This window comes from Stegodyphus dumicola, chromosome X2, assembly GCF_044657685.1.
Source record: "Stegodyphus dumicola isolate Sdum_Otavi_A_Nest chromosome X2, ASM4465768v1".
NCBI classification, from domain to species: Eukaryota; Metazoa; Arthropoda; class Arachnida; order Araneae; family Eresidae; genus Stegodyphus; species Stegodyphus dumicola.
Window position 1 is genome coordinate 62,100,174 of NC_140781.1, and position 24,842 is coordinate 62,125,015.

General features: G+C 32.9%; 1 protein-coding gene across 3 annotated transcripts in view; it reads right to left on the reverse strand.

The window, feature by feature from the left end:
• LOC118197757 (palmitoyltransferase ZDHHC16) overlaps positions 1-24,842 on the reverse strand; it is a 90,985-nt gene that overhangs the window by 8,227 nt on the left and 57,916 nt on the right. For all 3 annotated transcript variants that reach the window (XM_085809820.1, XM_085809819.1, XM_035369298.2), the window contains one exon: positions 9,843-9,923. In XM_085809820.1, the coding sequence (XP_085665946.1) occupies positions 9,843-9,923 (81 nt within the window). The remainder of the gene's footprint in view (positions 1-9,842; positions 9,924-24,842) is intronic.

A 24,842-nucleotide genomic window follows, 5' to 3' on the forward strand; every position in this document is an offset into this window, starting at 1 on the left:
ACAGCATTCAAGGATATCTAGGGCAGGACACAGTTTTGAGTCATTGTCTTATTGACAAAAAATTCAACAACCAATAAAATGAAATCCACTTGATACATTTAAATTGCTGATATATTTTAGAATTCTTTTTCCCGTGTCTAATTTTACAGTGAAAGCACTCTTAGACATGATGTCCCTTAAAAATATTAAATAATAAAATATCCAATCTTAAATGAAAATACGAAAACAAATAAATCCTTTTTTTAAGAAATTAAACTGTAAAATCATCTGGAATTCAGAAATTGATAAAATTACAGCCAAATAAAATTAAATAAACAAAAGATAAATAGTACTTTTATGTATTTTATATATCAACAAGTCTCATTAAATAAACGCACAATGAAATTTAAAAAAATTTTTTTTTTTCCGAAGAATGTTTGGATGGTGCTCCTCTACCATGACTAATGACAGATTACTAATACAGTAACCAGACTTCTTTAAAAATAAAAGAGATGTTAAAGGAGCTTCAACTAGCGCAAGACAAAAACTAAAGCAATTTAGACAATAAACACAGTTAAATTTTCAGTATTCATTCTTTGCTAGACTTCCCTTAAAACATTCAGGGCTCGAACACCGGCTTCTGTCCAGATCGAGTGGCTACTCCAACAAATTTTTTTTCCCCACATTTTCTGCAAGAGTGAGATTAATCATTAAAATCATAAAAAAAAGGGGAGCTTTTCAATTTACAAGCATTTTACAATCAATTTTTGTAGCAATAAATGATTCTCTGCAGCTGTATTTTTCCTTACGATTTCTATTGAGATGATAAAGGTGTTATTTTTTATAATGGCTTTTAAATTCTCTATAAACTCACAGAAATGCAGAAAAGCAGAGTCAATTTCCGTTTAATCAAAATGCAGAAGAGAACAATGAACTTCTGATAAATTGGGGGAATATCAAAAATAATGTTCGTGGTTTACTTAAAATCACAGTTAATTGAAGAAAAGCTATAAATACACAGGACAGAAGGATAATTCATATTATAACTAACAGAAAAGTACTATTAATGGTTTAATCTAGAGAATGCAGTGATTTTTGTTAGGTAAATTAAATCGGTATTCATAACAAAGAATACAAAAAAAAAAAAAAAAAAAATAATGGAAAAATACAAATCATTAAAAGTGAAAAGACTAAATTATAAATGGCATTAAAGAACAATATTTGCAAGGGAATTTGAACAATGCCATCGAGTTTGAACTCATGTAAACAAGTTGGTTAGAACATTTTATTTCTTCATGCAGACATCATCTGCCTGTCACTGCTGTTATCCACAGTATTACTACTGTAAGCATTTTTCTTTTCCTATTTGACTTTTTTGTAAACAGTTTTGTTTACACTGATTGATTATGATAGTAACTTTTCCATAGTTCTGCAATATAGAAATTTTTTTAGGCTTGGTCGATTCACAGCCTGGTTAACCCATTCTAGATTAATTGGGAACTGACTGTATTAAAGTGGAATTGAAAGTAAATACTAAAAATTTCTCAGCTTTCCACACACATTCTCAATGTAACTGCCATCTGTGAGACTGCTGTTTTTAAAATTCTCTAAGAAAAGGATAAAATTTTTTACAGCTGGCCAAAAACATAACTTAAATTTGTTTCTTCATTATTGATATACTATTACAACATGCAAAAAATTAATAAACAGAACAATTTCACAGCTGGCACTTGACTGATTAAGGTCATCAAAATAAAAAAATTGCTTCTTAGATCGTAGATACATTTTTTGTCTAAGCTAAATTAGGGCCTGAAACAAATGCTATAAATAATCAAACCTTTCCTTCTTGTTTTTAATTGTAAAACAATATTTTATATTACTATATAAAAACACATTTATATTCAGAAATATAGTTACATTCAAAATCTTTCGCATGTACAGATTATAACAGGAGAAACAAAGTTGTGGTTGTATAATTCCCAACATCCTGCATAGAAAATTATACAGAAAGCAAGCCTTAAGTTTAATACTGCATATATTTTTAAAATGTTATGATAATTTAACACTTTAGTACAGAGGGTTTAGAGCAGAATTGAACCAAGACAATCATATCTTATTTTGAAACACAGGTGGCTCTTCAAAGTGTTTTTTTTTTTTCCCTCCCATAATGAATTCAAAGATGCAATTAAAAATCTGACTAAATTTTTTTATGAAGCAGGTGATATAATCCCTTGCCATGTTAAAAAATTTGTGCAAATTCTTTTTGCATCCCATTTTATGGAAAAAAAAAAAAAAAAACCACGCAGACAGAGAAACTTTGTTCCCTACTGTTTGGAAAACGATCAGAACACACGAGAACCAAATCCAAAATTCTCTGAGAATTTAATCTTACAGAAATAGAAAAAAAAAAAAAAAAGTTATGAGCAAAGTTTATTGAACAAATGAGAAAATTGGAACATTCTTTAAAAAATTAAAAAGTGAAAATTTTAAATTCTTATATAAAATATCATTTTTGAGAAATAAACTATTGGAATTTGAAGGAATGATTAGAAATATTATGTAAAACTTTAAAGAAAACTTGCAGTATCTTCATTCATCAATGTAAAATAGTTCATCTGTTTCCTCCTCATGAACCACACAACTTGTTTTTGATGATGACCTAGTTGGTGACTGAACAGATTGTTGTTGTCTCGTTCGTATCACATGGAACAATGGTTGTCAGAGCTTACTCTGAAGAGATGTTAGATTTCTATTTTCCACACCCAATTTTAAGGGAGAGCACCTAGGGGTCGCTCACCCCATCTCCTACCAATTCACATGAGAGGACTTTTCGCTCGCTGCATATTTAGAGTGCTGCACCGACACTATACATTTACAAGCATCCATGTCATCTCTGGGATTCGAACCTGGGCCCTTCGGTACCATAGTAGGCTCCCCTAACCACTATACTGTCTTGGCGAAGATTGAACAGGTAAATGTTTATAATATTGGTGAAAGATGGGTGGAATAAAAGACAAATCAATCATGTTTTTTTTTTTTTTTACTCACTATAACAACTCATTGACTAGAATAGAGAGGTTCCCACACCATATTATTTAAACTGATCACACATTTTCCTAGTGATTTTTTCTTTAATGAAGCGCTTTCAAAGGAGGCCAAATCGTGCAAAGAAGTTTTGAACTTAAAAGAGAGTAATGACCTCTCTCGCACCTCATTCATTGAAAAATTAAACTAGCTAACATCCTTTCCAGATACACTTTTTTTTAGTCCAAAGAGGCAATTTGCCCAGAAGGACTATTAATTTCATTTTGGCATTTTGCATCGATTCACTACAAGCATTATTTCACTTTTAAAATTGTTGCCACCAAATATTATCGCCCTGTATTATATTTAAAGAAATTATATAATGAAGAATTTCCATAAATATATGTATGTTTCTCACATTGTGATAAAACAACAGTACCTAAAGCCATCAAATTTTGAATAACGTAATCCTCCTGCGAATTTGGGCATCTGGAAGCCCAAATTTGAAATCTGTTTTATTATCGAGTTCATATTTTGTAAAATTTTAACGAATTTTTGATTAATTAACTTAAGGAATTCAAAACGAGCAACTGCAACGTTGCACAGAAAAACATTTTAATCTCCAGCATGCGAGACTGTGTATCAGAAATTCTAAATATATGCTCATTTTAAAATTATTTTGTGATATTGCTCTTGAACTGAATTTTATGGTTTAAGTGTGAAGAACATGATATTTACTAAATAAAGGTACCACATAAAATGTTTAAAAAAGCCCCTTTGGACATAATTTAAAATCTGAAACCTTTCATATTTTATGTATATATTTCAATTGATACACACTTTTCAAGGGATTTAGTACTAAAAAGTTTTTCTTTTTTCATAACTAATTTCAGATGCTAAGGATTTGCGTTGATATTCTCTCACTATTTTGATCCATTCTTCAGGCAAGCATATAAACTACTGTTTTTGGCTGTGTTTTTCAGTTATGTTAAAGCCCTCCATCATTTGGCAGGTAAGAGTGACCTGATACTAAAAATTAATGGTCAGTGGTTTTCATAGCCATGTCATTATTCTGCACCAATTTTATAATAATCATTGCCATTTTGATATTGTGATTTTGACCACTGCATGGATCAGAATACAAAATGATGTGTTTATGGGTTGCTGCACGCACTTGTGTTTCATCAAGCATGAAGCTAAATTTTGGGACCTTTTCTCTCCCTCAGTATCATTCCATTTAAACATAAACAATCTATTAAAATTAAATGAATGTATCCCAAATTGTATGCATACAAATTTCTCTTGTAATCTGCAGCTGATGTGGTCAGCTTCAGGAATGGCAACACCTTTTGTAAGTCGAAAGTTGCTGTGTAAGTGTTGGTAGGAGCGAGCAACTGATGCTGTCTAAGGAATGCTCTAGCTTGGTCTGCTATTGTCTAGTGAATTTGTTTTTCAGTCTGTTAATATTTTTATTTTGTTCACAATTAATTTTCAGTTCATCACAAATTTGACGGGTATCTTTAGCTAGTGGTTTAAAATGCAAATTGAACTTCGGACTGAACACATTATAATAAAACTATTCTTAGACAGGAATTTTGCTTTCAGCATTGTATTTCTCAACATATATTTCATACATATTTTGAGTGTCAGGTTAGGGTGTAGATACTTCTTGCTGGAGTTATATTTCCGGATACAATGATTTTCACCAACTGGGATCAACTTAATATGATCAATGATATCTTGATCATTGATTTTATTAGAACTCCTTTTCCTTGACTGTCAGTAATAGCAAATACTTCTTCTTTCATTAAGCATCTGTAAAATTTATCCCAACTCATTTTTAATGTTTGTAAGAAGAATGTCTTGCAGATTTGGATAAATTGATTATCAGAGTGTAGAATGTACTTGCACGAGAACTGCTTAGATCTACTACCATCTCTAGGGAGAACCCTTGGAACTACATGTACTAAAAAAGAAGGCCTTGAAGATACATATTTTGATGTGAAAAATTCCCCATTTTCCAAAATGACTTGAACATTTTTGGTGGTCACGATCACATATTGCAGCAAAGTCTACAATTACAAAAAATACCTGGAGAAAATTTTTTTGAAAGAACCATTTTGTCTTGCCAGTTTTTGTACTCCAGTTCTTTGTTTTGCTGATTTTTTCTAATGTTTCTTTTTCACTGAAAAGGCTCCTGGTTCCTTTCTTGTTGATGGCTATCAGGTGGAGTACTTGTGGCAGGAAAGGACTATGCATATCCTTTGATCACATGATATCTCATTTCTATAATATTTAAACAGATCAAGAAACCAAAATGTTAGAAAGATTGTTACTTAACATTTTGATGAAGAAAATGTTTACATGAGATGTGCAAGTAAAGTGTGTCCACTTACATATCATTGGCAAATCTATCCAAGACACAAGCTCGAGTTAGAATCTTGGGTAATTTCATCAACTGCTTCTTGTCTTGGGTAGGAAGTGTGCACTTCCCCTGTCGCAGTGTTTTTTCGAAGACTCTCCCCTAAAAGTAAATACAAAAATATTAGTTATATCTATTATTAAAACATTAATCTGTAACAGTTAAATGGCATTCATTGTGCGAAAATGCATGTAAACAAACTTCTTACCTACATTGCTATTAGATTTAGCAGATGAATCTCCACACGTGTTGTTTGGAGGAATGAAATCCACATCATTGATTTGACAGTTTCAACGGCATCACTTCATCTATCTACTCAAATATTACTGAAATTATTCGGCAAAGGGCAACATATCCACCTCAATAATATTATGCTATTACAGCACTTCACATAGATATTGCTGCAAATGCATTCCCAAAAGTAAGTCAGAAAATGAGAAAAGAAAGTGGGGGGCCATGAGCCTTGAATAATACAAGGTAAATGGGAAGAGGAAAACAAAAGTGCTAAAATGTGTACAGAAGATATGCCAGAATGTTGAGAAGAAAACCATGCCATTACTGGATGAAAAAATGCAGAGCAGTTCAGTAATGAAATAAAGTACAATGAACTACAAGAAAAATAGGCACAAAGAAATTTCTCACATACATAAATGCAAGATAAAACTCAGAAATATATACAATACAGTCAAAAGTCGTTGATCTGGACTTGTCGGGACTTCGGCAATTCCGGATTATTGATTTTTCCGGATTATATATCATCAGTTTAAATCTGGTAAGATGGCATGCAGAAATTACAAAATTAAAAATATGAAACCGTAATTTATGAAATAAAGAACAATTATGATCTAAAGCAAATCAAAATTTACAAAAAAAAAAAAAAAAAAAAAAAAAAGCTTAATATTTATTTGTTTACTTTATTAAACATTTGTTTCAATGTAAGTTGTTTAAATTGCTTCGTTTTATGTGATAATACTTTCTCTTTAATTCCATAAACAGACATAATTTCTTGTTCAGTTACAAAGTTCCGCTGTTCAAGTCCCGTTAATTGCTGTGGCGATAATTCCGACTAACTTGTCAATTGAAATTTTTTCGTTTTCACTAACCTCTCTGTCACATTCTTCATGTCTTTATCTATTTTTTTGCAACAATTCCACTTTTTGTTTGTTGGACATTGAAACATACTTTCATTTTGTAGATCCTTTGAAGTTCCAGCATCGGAAATTCTATTTGACATAATCGAAAGTTCAAGTTTACTTTTATAAAATTGCTCTTACAGTCTGCAAAAAATAAGCGGGATCCAATTCGAAGATTAAGGAACAACGCAATCATTAACATTAACTGAAATAGATAATTAGATAATTTTAGCTTACACCGTCCGTTATACATTAAATGCGCAGGCGAAAACGTATTCTGCACTTGCGCACACACATATGCGCAGTAGTCAAGGTCTTACATGCACGCATAAAACGCCTGTGCGCATGTGCTAATGCGGCGCATGCACAGAAAGTTTTTAGCTTTGAGGTCCGGATTATAGATCATTCCGGATTATGGGTGTCTGAATTAACGACTTTTGACTGTATTAATAAATATATATCAGAAATTCTATTTGACATAATCGAAAGTTCAAGCTTACTTTTATAAAATTGCTCTAACAGTCTGCAAAAAATAATAAGCGGGATCCAATTCGAAGATTAAGGAACAACGCAATCTGCAACATTAACTGAAATAGATAATTAGATAATTTTAGCTTAGCTTATACCGTCCGTTGTACATTAAACACGCACTCGTAAACGTATTTTGTGCACGCGCACAAGCATATTCGCAGCCGTAAAGGTCTTACGCGCATTCGTCAACGCAACGCATGCGCAGAAAGTTTGTAGCTTTGAGTTCCGGATTATGGGTGTCCGAATTAACGACTTTTGACTGTATGTACAATAAGAGAGCAGAGAGAAGGTAATGTTCAGATTGAAAAATGACTGGTCTAAGAGTGAGCTGTAAAAAGCTGGATATGTTTTTGTCACTGAGTAATCTGTAATTGAAAAGGTTAAAGGTACTTATATGGCCACAGTTCAGTGCTTTTGTATAGAAGTTTGTGTTAACCTTATTTAAAAAATCTTCTATGGTATCAGTTCATAAGTCTTCGTGAAGATGTTGATTAAGCATAAAACCGTGCACATTTGTAATTATTCGAAAATATCTGTTTTGTTATCTACCTCCTGTAATTACATATAAAAATCTGTTTTGTTATCCATAAATATGTCTGTTCTGTCTGTTGAATTAACTGCAGTGAAAAATCTTCCCTTTTATACCAGCATTAGGTGATTTATAGCAGCTCTCACTTGCATCTTAACATCACACGAGAATAAGTTGTGGGGGACTGTAATTAGCTAAAAGCTGCTTTTCCTTGTGTTCAGCGAAAAAATCAAACAAGACTTATTTTTGTCATGACACAAGCATACAGCTTGCATCAGGCTTACAAAAACAAACAAATAAATAAAATGAAATAAAGGTGATAATGATTACGTGATGATTATTTTATTTGGTAACAAACTGAATAAAAAAAGGGCTGGAATTCGCAGAAGACAAACAGGCTGTAGAGCATTAATATTATGTTATTGGAAGCCGACAATGAGTAGAAAACAGAGTCAAATGAGTTGACACATGCCGCTATCTTGTGGTTAAAATCAACTAAAGACTTGATTCACTGTAACACTAAAAGATATTACTTTAATGAATGTTTATAATGAAAAATCTCACAAATTGAAGTTCATTTCTGCTCTGAACCCTCTACGTGTTAATCTCAAATCCTCTTGTTGACTGTAATAAGTGTGAATTATAGAATTACAGCATTAATACCTTCCTCTAATTATTGCTGCTGTTTTCTTGCTCATATTACATGGAACAATGGTTGTCAGAGCCTACTCTGAAGAGAAGTTGGACCTTTATTTTCCACCCCGTATTTTGAGGGAGAGCACCCCTAGGCGAGATCCAGGGGTCTATCACCTCTCATCCCATCAACCAATCCACATGGGAGGACTTTTGGCTCGCCACATATTTAGAATGCCACCATGCCGGACTGACACTATAACATTTACAAACATCCATGTCTTCTACGGGATTTGAACCCGGGCCCTTCGGTACCGTAGTAGGCTTCCTTAAACACTATACTGTCTGGGCGATACCGTAGTAGGCTCCCTTAAACACTATACCATCTGGATTACTCCTCTAATTATTGTTCATATTAATTGTGATTAAAAGATCTAGGAGAAGTGGAGAGGTATGGCTTGAAATAAACTTGGAAGATTTTGTTGCTAGTGTAAATTTTAGAAAGGTTCTGTTGCCTATAAAACTGAAAGAGTTTAAAATACTGTAAATAAAAGAATTAATTAATGATGTGAACTTCTCAAAACAACCATACCACAAAATGGTGATTCTACAATTACCTATCAATTAACTTCAAGTACAATAAGAAAGATGATAAATAGTTATGTATTAGAAAGAGGAGGAGACATGTATGCACACACACACATTGTGTATAATATGTAAAAAAAAATAATAATAATAATAATAATAATTAAACATGACTATAATGATGACTTAGCATATGATGGCATGGAAATGGTCAACATTATTAACAGACTGTCCATGTTATTTTGAAAATGACTGAAGTTATATTTCAGTGTGCCATACCATTTGTAGACCAAAACGATATGTTTATCATTTGCCTATCAGCATACGATTTCATAATTTTGAAATTACTTTTCATTTATCATTACAGCTTTGATTGCTTGATTGTTGTTATTTCATCATGAAATGTCTGCTGGTTGTGGTTATTTCATCATGATTTTAGCAATGCAACAGAAATTCTGATGTGAATATTTTCTAACGAGATTTCAATAAAGGCATCAGCAGAACTTTAGCTAATACTAGTATATAAACTAATTACCTGAAATTTTTCTCCATACTAATAGCATAGAAATGAGAGAATAATTTAGAAAATTAATTTTTAATACAATATACAAAGCTTATACATTATGATCAGAAGCAGGGAAAAAGTCACTCTGATCAAGATTGTAACTGACTAACAGCAGCTAGGATACATATTAATCAAAAATGTTGTTTCAGTAGAATGAAAATAATAACAGCAACTTTTAGTTTCATTCATAAAAATGATTACTCAGAATGTACCAGTATCACTTCAGTTAAATTATTTTGATAAGTTAGTCAAATTTATACAAGTTCATAGTTTGAACACAGATAAGGCATTTCCCATTTTTAATCCAATAAACTTTAAAGAACCAATATTATGTTTTTCCTCTTTCGCTAGCAGTTTCTTCAGAGTTCTGCATTTTTTATTCATATAAGAATCAGAAAAACAGAACACTAAATGCTAACAAGAAGATACATTCATACATACCTGTAACAGATGAGTTTTAAAGATTACATGTTTAGCAATATCCTTAGCTAAGTTTATCAGTATTGGTGAAAAGCTGTTATTCTGAAAAACACAAAAGGAAATAAAAAAAGGAATGCAAAAATGTACAGTATTGTAAGTTATTAATTCAAAAAGAGATACATGTAAATAGAAAATTTCATATCCTTTATATTCAATCTGAAAATCAATGCTACTTTCTAATTATGAAATTCATGTATCTAAGACCATCCAAAATCAAAACTACCAAATTTATTGCATTTTCATTTTGGCTTAAATACATATCAACATTACACAGGCAAGAAAATGCAAATGAAACAGCCCTACCCGAAAGACCTTACCAGTTGCCAAGCTATAAAACCATCAAATACTGGTAGTTACACCTGATTGCAAAATCAATTGTAATACCAATATATCATCGTACAAAATGATATGAAAAAGTTCATTTTGAAATTTGGTTCGTTTCTTTCAGGTTAAATTTGCTACCACCTTAATATTGTTGTACAGGTATAGTTCAAGATACAGTCAAAAGTCTTTAATCCGGACTCTTCGGGACTTCGGCGATTCCGGATTATCGATTTTTCCGGATTATAGATCATCAGTTTAAATCTGGTAAGATGGCATGTAGAAATTATAAAATTAAAAATATGAAACCGTAATTTCTAAAATAATGAGCAATTATGATCTAAAGGGTATCAAAATTTACAAAAAAAGAAGCTTAATATTTATTTGTTTACTTTACTAAACATTTCTTTCAATGCGTGCATGCGTAAAGCATACATTACGCATAGCCGAAATTAGAAAACTGCAACCAGAAAACTATTTGATTTGTTTTCGTGATATTTAGAATGACGAGGAATTTGATTTAAATCATATCGAAGATGGAGTACATCGAGATGAAATACTACATTTAATAAGGAATTATAAGCCGAATAAAATAAAAACATCTGCCCTGAAGATAACGATAGTGCTGACAGATCAACTTCCAGTTCCTTGCGCGCCGCGACGTCCTCCCTGTTGGCTTTAGTTTTCCACATGCAAATTTTGATCGGAGGTCAATCGGCAGTAAGCTAACGTGGTTGCCGCTGATTGGCCGATGACGTCAAGATCGGCGGGTTGGCCGAGTATATATGTACGCCGGTATCGGCGAATGTCTTGGTTGTTCTTGTTCTCTTGTGTGATTATCAGTTAGCATTATGCTAGTTTGCTTTCACTAAAGAATTTTAAATGTAAAGGCTGCAGTATTAGCTCTTTTATTTTATTTACGGAATAAAGCAAGAATTTTATTTAGTTTAGTCTTAGCTTTATTTAAGGGAAGCAAAACATGCTTTGCTTTCATCACCACTGCCAACAGGGTTATGGGCCCAGCGCCAAGAGCTAATCAGTCATCCAGTTCAACTCAGCATTAAAGGAATGTAGGTGAAGAGGGCTGTTATCCACGTAAAGAAGCTGACCTATCTTAGAAGTTTGTTCAAGTCGTTGTGCTCACACTTAATTGAAGATGTCATTACTACCTGAAGGTTTTGAGTTGTTAAACCATGACAACTGGGATTGATGGAAAGTCGACATGAAAATGATGTTACTGGATAGAAATTGTTGGAGCTTCATAGAGGACAAAGAAGAAGTAGATAAAAGTGCAACAAGGCGTGAAAAGCAGGAGTTCACACTGAGGGAGAACAGAGCCTTCACTACATTATATTACGGAATTAAAGCTGAGTTCAGGCCGCTGATACAAGAATGTTCAAGTGGTAAAGAAGCGTGGGAAGTTCTACAGAAGCAATTTGAACCCAAAACAAGAGCAAGGATAATTCAGTTACTGGATGAATTTTTTAGTATTAGATATATGCCAAATGAAGAAATAGGATTATTCATCGCAAGAATAAGAATGACTGCAAAGAAGTTGGCTGAAGCTGGTCACAACTTGGCAGATCTTTTTAAAGGATTCCAGGCAATAAGGAGATTACCCCAGGAATACTCCGGCATTGTACAATTGATCTATAGGTGGAAGGACGAAGATTTTACGCTGGAAAGAATTGCTGAAGAGCTGGTAAGGGAAGAAAGCCGACTTCGCCAGGTAATTGCCGATTTAGAAGACAGCAAGGTAAGCGTGTTTAATACTATTAGTTTAAATGCAGGGAAAGATAAAGTTGAAAATAAAACTAAATCTAAGAAAAAAATGGGGAATATGAGAATAGGACCTTGTTTCAGATGTCATAAATTTGGGCACTTAATTGCTCAATGTAAAGAAAATGTAAGTAAAAATCAGAAGTTTAAAATAGATGATAAAAATGGACAGTTTAAAGATAAAGAATTAATGTTAGTAGAAAATTATGTAACAACTACAGATAAAGGAGGTAGTGCAGATAAATTTAATTGGGTCGTAGATACTGCAGCTACAACTCATTTCTGTAATAATAGAAATTTAATGACAAATTTCGAAGAAATAAACGATATACGTATGTCTTTAGCTGTAGGAAATTGTGAAAGTAAAGTACTAGGAAAGGGTACTGTCAAATTTGCAGTAAAAGTAGGCAATCGAATAAATTGGATTGAGTTAGATAATGTGTTATATAATCCAAATCTAAGAAGAAATTTATTATCGGGAGCAAGGTTAGAAAAGGCTGGTGCTCATTTTGTGATTTCAAAAGGGAAGATGTGGATATACTTTAATAATTGGGATAGATTATGCTACGCTAAACAATATGACAGACTTTATCACGTAAAACCATTTAGATATGCAACAGGTAAAAGGGAAGCTGGCTACGGTATAGAAATTGGAAATTTAAATAAAGTAGACGATGCAAAGCTATGGCATCGGAGATTTAGCCACGTAAATTTTGATTATATTAAGAAAACTAGTAAGAATCAAAGCGTGAAAAGGTTACCAGAAATTGAAAAACCAATAGAGAGGTGTAAATTGTGTATTATTGCTAAATCTAGTAGAATAACTTTTAAATCTGTTCCGAAGAGATTGGATAAACCATTGCAGTTGGTTTATTTAGACGTTTGTGGCCCACTACCAGTTCCATCTAAGGGTGGGAGTAAATATTTTCTTGCTATTGTAGATGACTATAGTAGATTAGTAACAGTGTATTGTATGAAAAATAAAAACGAATCGTTCTACAACTTTAAGAATTATCCTAGACAAATGGAAAAACTGACGAATAGAAAATTAATAAGTATACGCACCAATAATGGTGGGGAATTCTGTAACAGGCAATTCGAAGGGTACTTAGCCGAAAATGAAATTAGTGTTGAACGCACGAACGCGTACACCCCAGAAGAGAACGGTGTGTGTGGACGTTTTAACCGAACGGCATTAGACGCAGTTAAAGCTATGCTTAATGACGGTAAAATGGGAAAAGAATGGTGGGCAGAAGCTCTTGGCTGTTTCGTACATACGTGGAACAGAGTATGTCATAAAAGCAACCGAACCCCTTATGAAATGTTCCTAAATAGAAAACCCAGTGTTGTTTATTTTAAAGTATTTGGTTGTAAAGCCTATGTTGGCGTGCCAAAACAGATTAGGAATAAATTAGAAATGAGGTGCAAAGAAGGAATCATGGTAGGATATGCGAAGGAAACTAGGGGTTATAGGATATGGCTGCCAGAAGAACGCAAATTAATAGAAACCTGTAATGTGAAGTTCGATGAAAAACTGTATGCAGAAAATGGCATCCTGGAACAGAAATCAAAACCTAAATTTAAAAGACTAGAAGCTATTAGCAGAATCAGATGAAGAACAGGAAATTTCTTGAGAAGAAATAAAGTTGTCAGATGACAAATCTACTCCGAAAGAAGTATCAGACTTAAACTGGCAAAGAAAAGCAGTTAAAAGGCCAGATGGAACACGTACAAACATATATTATTATGTAGAGGGAACAGACACTCGTTTATATTGAAAAGTATTGTGATATTGAAAAGTATTGTGAGGCAAGAAATATTAAATATGAAAAAGATAAGTTCGATTTTAGTGGAAAAAACGAATACTCGGGGAAAGTTAATTTCGTAGAACAGGAGACTAGCTCTGTGTCTGAAGAGGCAAATTCTGTAGAAATAGTTATCCCACAAAATTTTAAAGAAGCACGAAAATCAGTAAATGCCGAAGAATGGGATAAGGCAATGAAAGAAGAAATCGACACAATAAAGAAAAGAAAGGTTTGGGAATTAGTTGAAAAGCCAGAAAATAAAACTATAATAGGAAACAAATGGGTCTATATGCTAAAAAGAAATGAAAAGAATCAAGTGGTTAGATACAAAGCACGCTTAGTAGCACAGGGATTCAGGCAGAAAAGAGGTGAAGATTTTGATGACGTTTACAGTCCTGTAGTAAATTTTTCAATCATAAGAATATTTTTCACTATACTGGTATGTTTATATGGATGGACTAATTGTCAGTTAGATGTAAAGAACGCATATATATATGCAAACCTAAATGAGAAAATATATACGACCCAACCAGAGGGATTTATCGAAGAGAAAAATAAAGTGTTTATTACACAAGGCCATTTACGGTCTACATCAAAGCGGCCGTGAATGGTTTTGTGAATTTAAAAGTACTTTAGAAAATCTACATTTTAAGAAAATACAATGGTGTAATTGTGTTTATAAGGGTTCAAATGTAATTCTCTTGTTATATGTAGATGATATTGTGATTTTTAGTAAAGATCAATATAGTATAGATAAAGTAATTTCACAGCTAAGTTTTTTTATCTTAAAGTATTAGGCAAAACTAAAATGTTACTTGGAATTGAATTCTTAGAGAATGAGAATGGGGTTTTTATACATCAGCAAAAATATATCGAAGAAATTTTTGAAAAATTTAAACATTTCCAGATACCAATAACTTCACTTCCCATAGCTAAGGGCACTATTCTTACAAAATTAGATTGTCCATCTACAAGTGCAGAAGTTTCGGAAATGCATACATTACCCTTTAGAAATCTGTTAGGATGTTTAGTTTTTGTAGCTAACAGGACAAGGCCTGATATTACATATGCAGTGAATATCTTATCACAATTTCAGGAGAATCCTGGAATTAGGCATTGGGAAGCATTGTTGAAATTGCTTGGTTATCTCAATAGTACTAAATTATATAACTTATTGAAGATTAAACATCTAAATTTATATTGTTATTCAGATGCTGATTATGCAAGTAATAGAGATGACTGCGTGCCCATGGGAGGATTTATATTATATTTAGATGAAGTACCGGTAATCTGGAAAACTGTTAAACAAAAATGTGTAAGTTTATCAACCATGGAAGCGGAGTATATCGCTTTATCTGAAGCAGCGAAGGAATTAACGTGGACAAAAAATGTCTTACAAGATGAAATTTTAAAGTTTAATTTAAGAGAGTGTAAACTATTTTGTGATAACAAGTCTGCCATTGATTTTTCTAGATCGCCAATAGAAAATCCCCGAACTAAGCACATAGAATTAAAATATTACTCTGTTAGAAGACTAGTAAATGATGGAGTGTTTGACCTTGAATTTATCACCAGTAAATTAAATACTACCGACTTATTTACAAAAGCAGCGACTGCTGTTAATTTAAGAAAGTTTTGTTTAGATGTTTTCAGTGTTTAAAGACAATAAGTGTTTTCGTATAATAGAATTGAACTATGAACTTCTGTGAAAGTTTTGTTTTTGTCTTTGCATGGGGAAAAGAGGGCCATTTGTTGGCTTTAGTTTTCTACATGCAAATTTTGATCGGAGGTCGATTGGCGGTAAGCTAACGTGGTTGCCGCTGATTGGCCGATGACGTCAAGATTGGCGGGTTGGCCGAGTATATATGTACGCCGGTATCGGCGAATGTCTTGGTTGTTCTTGTTCTCTTGTGTGATTATCAGTTAGCATTATGCTAGTTTGCTTTCACTAAAGAATTTTAAATGTAAAGGCTACAGTGTTAGCTCTTTTATTTTATTTACGGAATAAAGCAAGAATTTTATTTAGTTTAGTCTTAGCTTTATTTAAGGGAAGCAAAACATGCTTTGCTTTGATCACCACTGCCAACACCCCCCCCCCCCCCCGGCGCAGAGCAGCGTGAAATTGATAAACAGATTTCGGAACGGTTAAATAAACAAAGGATATGCCATCCATTTTTTGTAGCAATTCCACTTTTTGTTTGATGGACATTGAAACATACTTTCGTTTTCTAGATCCTTTGGGAGCTCCAGCATCGGAAATTCTATTTGGCATAACCGAAAGTTCAAGCTTACTTTTATAAAATTGCTCTTACAGTCTGCAAAAAATAATAAGCCGGATCCAATTCGAAGATTAAGGAACAACGCAATCATCAACATTAACTGAAATAGATAATTAGATAATTTTAGCTTATACCGTCCGTTATACATTAAACGCGCACACGAAAACGTATTCTATGCTTGCGCAGACGCATATGCGCAGTCGCAAAGGTCCTGTGCGGACGCATAAACGCCTATGTGCATGCGTCAACGCGGCGCATGCGCAGAAAGATTTTAGCTTTGAGGTCCGGATTATAGATCATTCCAGATTATGGGTGTCCAAATTAACGACTTTTGACTGTACTAGAAATTATTGCAAACCTTGCAAAGTATGTCAGTTTAAATAACACATGCTATAAAATATTTTGTTTAATGTTATCTCTACCATCTGCAAGTCAACCTTTTGAAATTTTGTCTATCGATACTGTTGATGACTTAAACTATTTTAAGTGTTGTAAGAAGTACATTCATATTTTTTTCTTCTGAAAGTCAAAGATAACCAGAAAATGTACAGTGATACTCTATTGTTGTCTGTTTGTTCCTTTAAACACTATTTCTTTTCTACCTCATTTCAATTCACGCCAATCAGAAATTAGCATTCTGACAGCCCTAAAATGAATTTGTTTTCAAATTGTTATTTTAAATGACAAGTTTCTAGATCACAGACTAATTCTGTTATGTGAAGTGGCTTATTTCAAAAAATTCAGATATTGTTTTCTTTGATTATCTCCCTTTTTTGGCATTAAAAGCAAAGTAATAAAAGAAATATTAAAAGAAATTTATGTATTGATATTTACTTTGAAACTTGAATTGTATACATTTGAAATTATCCTACAAATGAATCGTTCATTCATTAATTGTAAAAAAGGACTTGAGATTTATTCCTAAAGTTGGCAGCAATCTACTAAATCAAGGACATTTGTGTATGAGACAATTATCTTTAGGAAAAACATTTTAACTGCAAATAGCCCACATTTGCATAACATATGCTGAAAACTATTTAAAACAACTATGAGATCAGTGCACAATCAAATCCTGACAAGCCTAATGATATTTTGATACTATACTTATTCAGCCAGTGGTGGAATGTTTTACGATATGAAAAATTACATAATAGGTACTAGTGCACCTTTAGCTTCACACAAATATATAGATTGAATAAAATTATAGAGAAAAAATTATAAAAAACATTCTGAAAGATTTAATTCTCAATTTAGATTTATAAGAAATTATTAAACGATGAAATACAAGGAAGCCAACTAGTAAAATGTTAGTAGTAAATTCACTTCCGTACGTGATTTTTATAAAAGAATTGATCAATATTGGGGTATATTCTTAATAAAGGAAGCCACTTCAATTAAAATTTTTAATCAACAAAATTATCCTTTTATATTATACAATTTTTTGTCTTAGTAAATGCTTATAATAATTTGAAATCTGAAGCAGGGTAAAGAAAATGATTTACAATAATGAATGCTCGTATGCAAGAAGTACTACTTGTAAGCGATATCTTTTCAAGAAAAATTTTAATAATACAGTTTTTCCCTTAAATTAAGATTTATTTCTTTGTTCTTTTACAGATTATGCACAAATTTGCCAATGGAAATATGACACTGTGATAAGTAAATGCGGACATAAACTGGTTATCAACCTACAGAGATAGATGAAACAAATAATGAAAAAGAACAAGCCTCAATGGATATGCAGGTAGCTAGCCGACTATGGCAGAAGATAAGAGGTAAATTTAGAGAGTGGCTATGAAGTAACTTGACTGACTAATGATGATCTCAGGAGCATGGCATATGATGAAACTGTTATGGCATTTGCAGGTAGTGGCATAAAAGAGATATGCAAATTATGCTGCCTTTTAGGAACCCAAATCCTTAGTAAGCACTTACGTATTCTACATAACTAGATTCACAAGTACAAGTAGAAGTGGCCAGAACACCAGAATTTCACCAATGGTCATACAGGGATAGTCCTGCTGCACTAACTATACAGTTCCACACTAATTTTGAGGTAAAACATCACCAGGGACAGTCTGAGTGTCTACTGCCAACCACTCATGACGACTTGCTATGCATTTTGAGTGCCTCCTTGCCAGACAGACACAATATGCTTATTAACATGCCTGCCTTCTCCAAGACTCAAACTCAGGCCCACTGGTACAGCAGTCAGCATCATTAATTACCACACTGGCTGGGCAGCTGAGCTAGATTTACATGTTTAAATTTAGAAAGAAAATAGGAATTAACTGTTATTTTTGCTTTGATAAAAAAATACATACATAATGCAGATAAGGGAGGTCCTTGAACGAGGCAAAAATGTAGCAGCAGCATTTTATTATGCATACCAAAATGCCAATTGAAAGAAAATTTAAATATAAAACCAAAGTATTTGCATATCTTTGCTTAGATTCCCTGCACAAGTGCTTTCAAGGTGTTCGTGAAAAGGGTCATAAGTGATATTATGCAATGGTGACAAACTGATACTCAGACTTACTTGAAAGCAAGTTTCAAATTTCCCAAGATCGGTATGTGACAGTAAAACTGAAGGAATGGGGCATCTGGTCTCTCTGTAACTTGCTAGACTTTGCAGTGAAATGATTCAGGAAATGTTGCTATATTGTTGCTGCATACCAAATTTTTTTCATAAACATTAAAAGCAATAAGTTAGCTTGAGATTAAGAATACTAATGTGCCTGCATATTGCTGACACTATAGTCATTCTTGCTTTCAAAGCCTGGTTGAATAGTTACCTTATTTACAGCTCTTATGGTAGTGGTTTAACACTAAATAAAATTTAAATGCTGTGTAGAAGGGGGAAAAGTACTGGATTTTAAACACTTGAAATTGATGAGTAAATACTTGCAAGAAGATACCAACATGGTTCCAGAACTGAAGCTGAAGCACATAGTTCAGATTTTTTTTCTGGCATCCTCATTCTTCACATACGCATTTCTCATATTCTTAAATAAATCCTGCTTAACAACACTCAGATAAAAGTTGTTCTCTCAAAAGAATAATGAGACTTTTGCAAAAGCAACTTGGTGAATTCATGATGCTGTATTAGATTGCAATGCTAGAAGCATCACACCAGTTTCACTATATTCACAACGATCTAAGCACAATTGAGCCAGTAAGTGTTAAGACATATTTTACAGATGCAATTAATTGATGGTGATGTGGCGTCTTCCTGGTGGATATTATTGCAGAAGTTTATCAAGTCATCACACATGATGCAGAATGGAATGCCCAATTTATTGTAATCAGTTTTAATCTACCCAGAAGCACGAAGTTAAAAGCTTCATGATCAACGTTTAATATATTTCTATACTGCATTCATTAAGTGCAAATACTATAGGATGAGGATCCTGTGCTACAGACCTCGGCAATTTTTGAACCAATACCTGGCAAGAAAAGATTTTCCATAAACATTTTGTTGACTGAGGAGTCAACACAAAATAATTAACACTTAAGCCACATAATTAACACTCAGGAACTTCTGGAAACATCATTCAATATTTTCCATTACTTAACTCTCATTAACAAAGCCTGTCAGCAGGTGACTTATAAGGTCATGAATTCAGCCTGGAGGAAAGTATGACAAGGTTGGTTGCCAGCAGAGACATTAAGCATTTTAATACTTATAAATCTTTTGTTATCTGCGATATTGTGTCTCTAGACAAAACTACGGGCTATGAAGTTACCAATTAAAACATGGAGAAGTAACTACAAGACCTTAAAATGCTCAATAAGGAAGATATATAACAACTACGTATAACAAGAGAAGTAGCAAAAAATGAAGATGTGGAAGAAATGTTTTCAAAAGAGAAAGAAAGAAAAATAATCCTAGTTCTCTAATCTGCAAAATCTGTGCAAAATGTGCTACGATGCAAAGTTTTCATACGACAATATTATCGTGATAAAGAAGTAGAAAGTTACAGCATTAACACTTTAAATGACAATACCATGTTTCATTTCAAAAATATTTTAGAGCATAGATGACAACAAATCATACTCAAAAAATTTTGAAGAAAATGTAGCATTTTATCATGCAAGCGAGAGGTGCCGCATCAGCCAATCAGCAAGAGGCACACATCACCTATTCTGTTTATGTCACATCTCTCTCGCCTCACAGCCTCTATTGGTGGATGCCACTGGAGTAGAAAGATGCTACGCAATGCTCCCAGTATGAGTCTCATTTCTGTATGATAACAAAATATATATTTTATATCAATGCAGTTTCATTCAGTTTATAAAGTCAGATCAACCAATATCACCTTCAATAGCAACCTCCTTCAGTGGCTACTTTAGAATGTGAAATCTTTTACAGTAACAGAAACTTCTGGTTTTGATGGCAAATCCGAAACTTCTCCTGCGGTGATTCCACATTTTATTCAATTTGATCCATCACTTTGGTTTCACATGTTAGAATCAATGTTTGAATTGATCCTAAACCCATAACAGAGGAAAAGACCAAATTCAGATATGTCGTAGCTCACTTACCAAATAATATTGCCAATGTTATTCATGATGTCATCATTTAGCCCGCTAGAGTCAATCCATATGAGGATCTGAAATAAAAAATTATCAAAAGATGTTCGGAATCAAAGAGTCAAGAGATTCATTGGCTGCTAGCAGGCGAAAAACTCGGAGATCGAAAGCCCACCGAGTTTCTTCGCAATATGAAATGTTGCGCAGAGAACCACAATACAGATGATTCACTTTTATTTGAACTCTTTAACCAAGCCATGCCTGTTCCTGTTGAAACTATATTAGCTTCCATCTCTCCTATTACTTCGGATAAGTAGAAGATGACATAGCTGATCGAATTTTAGCTATTAAAACATGAATATACCAGCCATTGTTTCTAACAATGAATTTTTTTCGACAAAGCTGAACTGTTCCTCTTCGGCTGAATTTCATGGAGAAATCAAAGCTCTTTGAAAAGTGGTGTCCAGACTTTGTCGTTCTAGGTGTTCATCATGTACCAATTATTTTTGGGCCAGAAATGTTTCAAGTCGCGCAACAAAAATTTCTGCTGGTATCATCGGAAATTTAAGGATAGTGCAAAAAAATATGTTTTGCAGTTCCTACAAGGAGCGATGCCAGTTTAATTGTTGCAAATAAATCTGAACTGAAGGCACCAGTACTCCAAACTTTTTGTGCTGAAAATGGATCTTCCATTAATGTTTATGGCCAAAAAACAAAAAATGTTAATTTTTGTTTAAGACACAATTTTACTTTATCTTTTTATATTTGTAATGTTACATGCTCGATCATAGGTGCAGATTTTTTATATTACTTCAATTTATCTCCTGATTTACATAACAAACATCTAATTGATTTAACAACAAATTTTAAAGTACCTGCCAAATTAAATACTTTTAATATTTTTTTCTGTAAAATCTTCTTGTGGTGATAATGTATTTGGTAAATTATTGTTACAATATCCTGATATTACTAAATTACCGGATCACAGTCAGCCTGTGAAGCACAATACTGTGCATTATATAAATACTAAAGGCCCTCCAGTTGCTGCTAATCCTAGATGGTTAGCTCCTGACCACCTCAAAATTTCAAAAACTGAATTTCAGTGCATGATTCACCTGGGTTATATGAGACCTTGAAAAAGCATGAATTCTTTGCCCTTGAAAAGGGTCTTGGTGCCCAAGAAAGGGTCAACTGAATGGAGACCTGTTCTTAATGCACACACTATCAAAGAAAAACATCAACTATTCTTTGGCATAGCTGATTTTACTTCAGAATTGCATGGTAAACAAATGTTTAGTCACATTGATCTCGTAAAAGCATATACCCAAATCACCATACATCCAGATGATGTACATAACACAGCTATATGTACTCCTTTAACTAAGGTTATTTTAAGTAGAAAAAATACAAACATTTTCGTTTAACTTCTCTAGATTACTTGTATGTAAAAAGGGTTAAGAATGATAATTTTATAGCTTTTAGTTACATCACAGAAGGTTTATATATTCTTAAGGAAAGCGAACATGCTCTTCAGACAAAACAAACCCATACGGAATACATTCGTGACTAACACATAAAATTAGGCCATAGAAATCCTGCAGATATTATAATGATGTGTAAAAAAGCTATGGCTGAAGACATGAACATCACTCTGTGTTTGAGTTCATTTATATGTGAGGACTATCATAACCAAAGCATACACAGAACCATTTCCCAGAAAGTCTACATTGCGGACGTACACAATGATGATTTTAGTGCACATTGATCTTTGTGAACAATGCAAACTGTAACTCCAAGTGGTGCATGATACATACTAACAGTAACTGATGATTATAGTAGATACACTACAGTTTATCTTCATAAATGTTATGAAAAAATAAAAGAACATATCTCATATTTCACCAAACACGTATTAACACAATTTGGGAAAGCAACAAATGAAAACTGAGATCTGGCTGAACAAGAGAATATGTAAGGAAAGACTTTAAAAAACTGCTGAAGGAAAATGGAACAATATATGACAAAACTGTTTCTTATTTTCAACAGAATGGAACGGGATAAAAACCCCTACATTATCAAGGATGACCAGAGCAATGTTAAAGATAGCTTATCTTCAAACAAGTAATGAGGTGAGGATGTTATAACAGCTAACTAACTACCTGCAAAACAGTTGTCTACAAAAGAATGTACAGAATTATGAGAAATCATTATTATCATTATGAGAAGTGGTATAAAAAGAAACCATCATTAGCACACACACAAGCATTTGGTGTTCTGATATATGTACACTGCACCAAAAAAAGGGGGGAGGGGAGACAGTTCTATATCTCCTGTTCTACTGGGCCGAATGATGAAATTCAACTTGCATTTTTCATGTCTCGAAAGCATGACTTAGGATATGCATTAGATTTATATATACCTTAGTTCTAATATAGGCATTTTGACATCAAATCTGACTTTTTCTGAAATGACATGCCAATTTTTTCCATATTTCGATTCTATGGCTCAAATTATGTCAAACTCCCTAGTTTTGTAAAAATCGCAAGAGTAGTTTTTAAAAAATTAGCTCTCAAAATTTTACCTCTTCAGTGTTAATTGAATTTGGTATATATTTATTAAACTTATTTGATTCTTCCTTTCATACTTTGAAATTTAGGTTCGTTCCAAACAAAATTCACCAATTTTTTTTTATGATTTATTTTTAAAATTCGTATTTTTAAATATTTTTCGGGAAAAAATTTGAAATAACCTATAAAAATTTTGACATCATCTTACAGTAGATGTATTTCTAAGCATATCTGAAAACAAAATTGAGGATTTTTATTCAAAATTTCCTAAGATATATGTGAATTTACATTTACGCACGTTTTGAAATTTGGCATATTTATTATAAGCGATAATAACGAAAATGTGGTTTACACACTTTGTTAAAATTATTTTGAAAGTATGAACGATGATTTTTTCCTCGCTTATGGACAATGGAAAAAAAAAAAAAAAAGGAAAGGAAAATATGTTGGTATAAATTAAGAAGTTTGCCAAGTGAACTATTCTTGGAGAAAACCGAAAAAAAAATCTGCCAAGATAAATTTTTAAATTTCTCACCCAAAATTACAATATTTAATATTTAGACATAATTCGAAACGTAGAATCAAAATATGGGAAAAATTTGTATGTTATTTCAGAAAAAGTCCGATTTTGTGTCAAAATATGCATGTTAGGACAATGCTGTATATAAATCTAATATATATCCTAAGTCGTGCTTTCAAGACATGAAAAATGCAATTTGAATTTCATTAATCGACCCAGTAGAACAGGACTGTTCCTCCCCACTTTTTTTTTTCTTTTTTTTTTTGCAGTGTACATATACTGATGAGGTTAAAAACTTGATGACACTTCTGTTAAACAAATCATGTTTGGATACGAAGGAATAGAAGGATGTTGAATGCTGGATATAAATACTGATAGTACAGAAATCTGTCGGGAAGTGATCCCCATCCCAAAGAGAAATGAAAAAGTAAAAGGCTGCAAATAGGTATGTATGATTAAAATAGATAGCAATGGAAATTTTTTCTATTATAAAGCTGAACTGGTTCCTTAAAGATATTAACAGAAATATGGATATGACTATGACGAAGTATTTGCTTCAGTAGCTAAGTCCACTACACTGAGAATGCTTTTTATTATAGAAGGAAGAAGAAAAGACCAATGTGACATTATGATATTCAGTCAGCATATTTAAATGAAGCTATATCACGTGATATACACATGAAGCAACCCCCCCCTTTCCGGGATTTGAAGAAGGTAATAAAAATACAGTTTGCAACCTTGTAAAGGACTTACATGGACTCAAGTAAGGACCAAATGAATGGACTGGAAAATTTCATGAAGTTCTCCTAGGTAAAGTATTTTAATGATGTCAAAATGATCCTTGACTTTATACCAGACAAGTTAAAGGATTTATATACATTACTGTACATGTGGATGATTTGGCGACTGCAGTAAGCACAGACACCAGAACAGTGTCAAAACCAACCACTGATTGGTTTTGACTGCCACTAGACCAAAGTCAAAAGATTCTTCAGATATATAAAATTAACTAGAGATATTATATTGCATTTAGAAAATGTAAACAAGAAGGAAGACAAATACCTGCTGCACTACACGGTTGCAAATTGTTCTGCCAATAGGAAATCTAATTCCTGATACTTGTTTGCATATAAAAGCAGGGTTTTTATGTGAAGTTG